This window comes from Condylura cristata, unplaced genomic scaffold, assembly GCF_000260355.1.
Source record: "Condylura cristata isolate star-nosed mole 26May11 unplaced genomic scaffold, ConCri1.0 scaffold00027, whole genome shotgun sequence".
NCBI classification, from domain to species: domain Eukaryota; kingdom Metazoa; phylum Chordata; class Mammalia; order Eulipotyphla; family Talpidae; genus Condylura; species Condylura cristata.
In genome coordinates, this window is record NW_004567128.1 from 236,508 (window position 1) to 240,959 (window position 4,452).

General features: G+C 55.4%; 1 protein-coding gene across 1 annotated transcript in view; it reads left to right on the forward strand.

Moving 5' to 3' along the window:
• LOC101620877 (arylsulfatase F) overlaps window positions 1-4,452 on the forward strand; it is a 40,598-nt gene that overhangs the window by 32,977 nt on the left and 3,169 nt on the right. Inside the window, exons 10-13 of the mRNA XM_012730229.1 lie at window positions 618-754; window positions 838-972; window positions 1,408-1,570; window positions 2,927-3,048. Coding sequence (XP_012585683.1) covers window positions 618-754; window positions 838-972; window positions 1,408-1,570; window positions 2,927-3,048 — 557 coding nt within the window. The remainder of the gene's footprint in view (window positions 1-617; window positions 755-837; window positions 973-1,407; window positions 1,571-2,926; window positions 3,049-4,452) is intronic.

The following is a 4,452-nucleotide window of genomic DNA, read 5'->3' on the forward strand; positions in this document are numbered from 1 at the left end:
CATCCATCCATCCATCCATCCATCCATCCATCTCTATCTTCCTGTCTATGTGTCTATATATGTATGTATCTATCTCCATGTGTCCATGTATCTCTGTGTCAGTGCTTTAAGATGAGCCCTGAACCTCAAAACACATCGCCAGCACCATCTGTGTGGGACAGGAGCCATCAGCACACCAGCTGCCTTCTCCCAGGCCGGGCTGAGCGCGGGCATCTTGTTGGCGTCTGTCCTTAAAGCCAGACTCTCTTCGCCTTCGCCGACCCAGCCGTTCACACTCGGTCTGAGCAGGCACTCGGCCTCCTAAATCGGGCTTGTTCATCATGTACTTGACCGCCACGGGGAGCGAGGGGGAGCTATTGGCCAGAACTGGCCGACACAGTAGTTGGCATTATTTTCCGCTCGGTAGAACTCTACTTGGGAAATAGAAACCAAAGGGCACATCTTTGCGCATCTCACGCGTGACGACACGGTCAGGGAGTGGCCAGGGCCCGGTGGGGCTTGCAGGAGGGTGAGGGGCCGCAGGAGTGGGGAGGACGGAGCTGGGGCGGAGCCCAAGGAGAGCACTGGCTCCCCGCTCAGGCGTGCGGCGCCCAGACGCAGTCTCGCTGTCTTGTCAGGCACCGTGAGGGCCCTTTCCTGCTCTTCTTCTCCTTCCTCCACGTGCACACACCTCTGCCCACCTCGGACGAGTTCATCGGCACCAGCCAGCATGGGTTATACGGCGACAACGTGCAGGAGATGGACTTCATGGTCGGTGAGTGGCCACACCGGGCCGCTGGGTCCCAACCTACGATGCCCGCGCGTCCCCCTCACCCCACGTCGGTCTGGCTATTTCAGGCAAGATTCTCGGTGCCCTCGACGACCTGGGTCTGACCCAAAACACCCTCGTCTACTTCACGTCGGACCACGGAGGCCATCTGGAGGCCCGGCGCGGGCGCCTGCAGCTGGGCGGCTGGAACGGGATCTACCGAGGTGCCGGGTCACGTCCGGCTTGGGGCGCCACTGCGGGGGGCGGGTGGGAGCCAGGACGGGAAGGCGGGGCACACCGGAGCCATAAATCTTGGCAAACAAAAATCCTCTGGGCAGCTGAGAAACGCACGGGGTGTGGGTGTGCCTGTCTCGCACGGCCGTCCACAGCCGCCGGACAAATTCCACCATATTTGCATTTCTCTGTTTTTTCCATGATTTATTCATCGACGCACCTGAAAAGTGGGGTGGGGGCGAGAGGACTCGCTAGAGACAGCGGGGAGCAGAACAGGTGGATCTACTGAGACGCACCGCTGAGGGGGCGGCGGGAGACAGGGACCCTGTATCGGGTGCGCCCCCCGGAAAGGGCCGTATTTGCGCAATGCGAAGCCGGTTCGCACCCAGACGCGGTGCGACCGGCTCCTTCCGCCCGCCCGGCAGGTGGGAAAGGAATGGGCGGCTGGGAAGGCGGCATCCGCGTCCCCGGGATTGTCCGGTGGCCTGGGAAGGTGGCGGCTGGCAAGGTCATCGACGAGCCCACGAGCCTGATGGACATTCTGCCCACGCTGGCTGCGGTGTCGGGAGCCCGGGTGCCCCAGGACAGGTGACGCCTCGGGGGTGCGCACGGGGCTTCCGCCCCGGGGGTTCTGGACACGCAGACGGGACGCGGGCGCGGACGGGTCGAGGGTGGCCTGCAGCTCCCTGCCCTGCTGGTCGTCCCGTGGCTGTCGGAGGACGGTGCTCCCGTCGGGCGTTTGGGGTATGTCGGGGAGTCCAGCTGGGGGTGTCTGCGCGCCTGGCGCGTGTGACCCCCGTTAAAGCCACACTGTGCAGACGAGTCCGCAGTGCATTTCGGGATCCTGTCGTGCGGCTGCTCCGAGGCGCCCCAAGTCCCCCTGGGTGATGTGTCTGTGCCTCTGATCTTTCCATTACCCGGCTCGGGTTTTGCACGAGCCCCCTCAGGGACCTGGAGGGAGCTTGCATTAAGCTGCTGGTCAGTTTGGGGCGAGCGGGCGTCCTAACCATGTAGGCTCCTGAGCCAGTGGTGTGTCTTTCCAGTTTCTTATACAGCTATAGCAGCCTGCCATCATTTTTAACAGCTGCATAGTATTCCACACGGCAGCTTTATTCCTTTTAACAGCTGTGTAGTATTCCACACGGCGCTCACACGCCTGCAGCAGCCTTTTCATCATTTTAACATCTGCGTAGTGTTCCACCACATCACACCCCCGTGGCAGCGTTTATTCCTTTTAACAGCTGTGTAGTATTCCACCACACTCATCCACCCGCACCAGCCTTTTTTCCTTTTAACAGCTGTATACTGTTCCATCATGTGCTCATACGTCTATAGCACCCTTGTCGTCGCTTTTAACAGCTGTGTAGTATTCTACAGTTTACTCACACGTCTGTAGCAGCCTTTTCATCATTTTAACAGCTGCATAGTATTCCACCATGCACACACCGTGGCAGCTTTTATTCCTTTTAACAGCTGTGTAGTATTCCACCGGGCACTCACACATCTATAGCAGCCTTTTCGTCATTTTAACTGCCATGTAGTATCCCACACAGCAGCTTTTATTCCTTTTAACAGCTGCGTAGTATTCCACGACACACTCACGCATCCATAGCAGCTTTTCATCATTTTTTATAAAGATTTTTATTCATGTACACGGGGTGGGGCTTCAGGCCAGAGGTGCAGGGGCTGAAGCGGCTTTAGCTTCAACCCAGTGCGCCACCAGGGAGGGCCAGCCTTTTGTCCTTTTTGACGGCCGTGTAGTATTCCACCCCGTGGCTTGCGGCACGCAGGCATCCTAGAGAAGGTACCCCCACGTCCCTCAGCTTCTCCCGGCTTGCTCAGCGGACTGCTCTCTGCCCCGGGGGCTGGCTGGACACACGGACCGTCCTTCAGACAGCCGGGGGCCGGCTCTGGTGACCGCGTCTCCTTGGCGATTCTCTGCAGGGTGATTGACGGCCGGAACCTCATGCCGCTGCTGCAGGGCCACACCCAGCGCTCGGAGCACGAGTTCCTGTTCCACTACTGTGGGTCCTATCTGCACGCCGCCCGCTGGCACCCCCGGGACAGTGAGTGTGCCCCCTGCTCCCCGTGGATGCCCCGGTGGATCACGCCCCCTGGAAGGGAGGACGGAGGAAATCACCTTAGCTCAAGTCGTCCTGCTTCCGAGGGCTGTTTAGGGTTCAGCTGTGTGTGGTTATGAATTAGCGTCTGTGTCTCCTGTGTTCTGCTCATACCAGAAGCAAAACACCGGGTCGTTTCTCCTTATACCGGAGAGGCTGCTTCTGTTTTATGTCATTCACGTGTTTTCTTCATGCAGCGCAGGTGGGCGAAACCGCTGTATTGGTCTTTGGTCATCTGACTTACTTCACTCAGCATTAGGAGCTATAGCAGCCTGTCATCCTTCTTAACAGCTGCAGAGTATTCCACCACCACGCACACATCTACAGCAGCCTCTCGTCATTTTAACAGCTGCTCATATGCCTACAATGGCCTCTTGTCATTTTTAGTAGCTGCGTAATATTCCACGGCGCACCTATATGTCCCTAGCGGCCTCTCGTCATTTTTAACTGCGGTGTAGTATTCCACCACGTGCATACACACCTACGGTGACCTTTCGTCATTTTTGACAGCTGCATAGTATTTCAACGTGTACTTAGACCTCTATAGTGGCCTTTTGCCATTTTAAGAGTGGTGCAGTATTCCATCATGTGCTTATAGCTCCATAGCAGCCTCTCATCCTTTTTCACAGCTGTGTTGTTTTCCACCACACGCATATACATCTACGGTGGTCTTTCGTCTTTTTTGACAGCTGCGTAGTATTTCAACATGCACGTGCACCTCCATAGCAGCCTCGCGTCATTTTTAACCGCTGCGTTGTATTCCACCACATGCACACACATTTATGGCGGCCTTTCCTCATTTTGACAGCTGCATAGTATTTCAGCATACACACACACACCTCCATAGCAGCCTCTCGTCATTTTAACTGCTGTGTAGTATTCCACAATGCACACACACCTCCATATAGCTCCATAGCAGCCTCTCGTCATTTTTAACTGCTGTGTTGTATTCCACCACATGCATACACATCTACGGTGGTCTTTCATTTTTGAAAGCTGCATAGTATTTCAACATGCACATGCACCTCCATAGCAGCCTCACGTCATTTTTTTAAAAGATTTATTTATTTATTCGTAACCTCACGTCATTTTAACTGCTGCATTGTATTCCACCACACGCACATACATTTACGGCGGCCTTTCGTCATTTTGACAGCTGCATAGTATTTCAACATGCTCACACGCCTCCATAGAAGCCTCTCATCATTTTAACTGCTGTGTAGTATTCCACAATGCACACACACCTCCATATAGCTCCATAGCAGCCTCTCATCATTTTTAACTGCTGTGTTGTATTCCACCACATGCACACACATTTACGGTGGCCTTTCGTCATTTTTGACAGCTGCA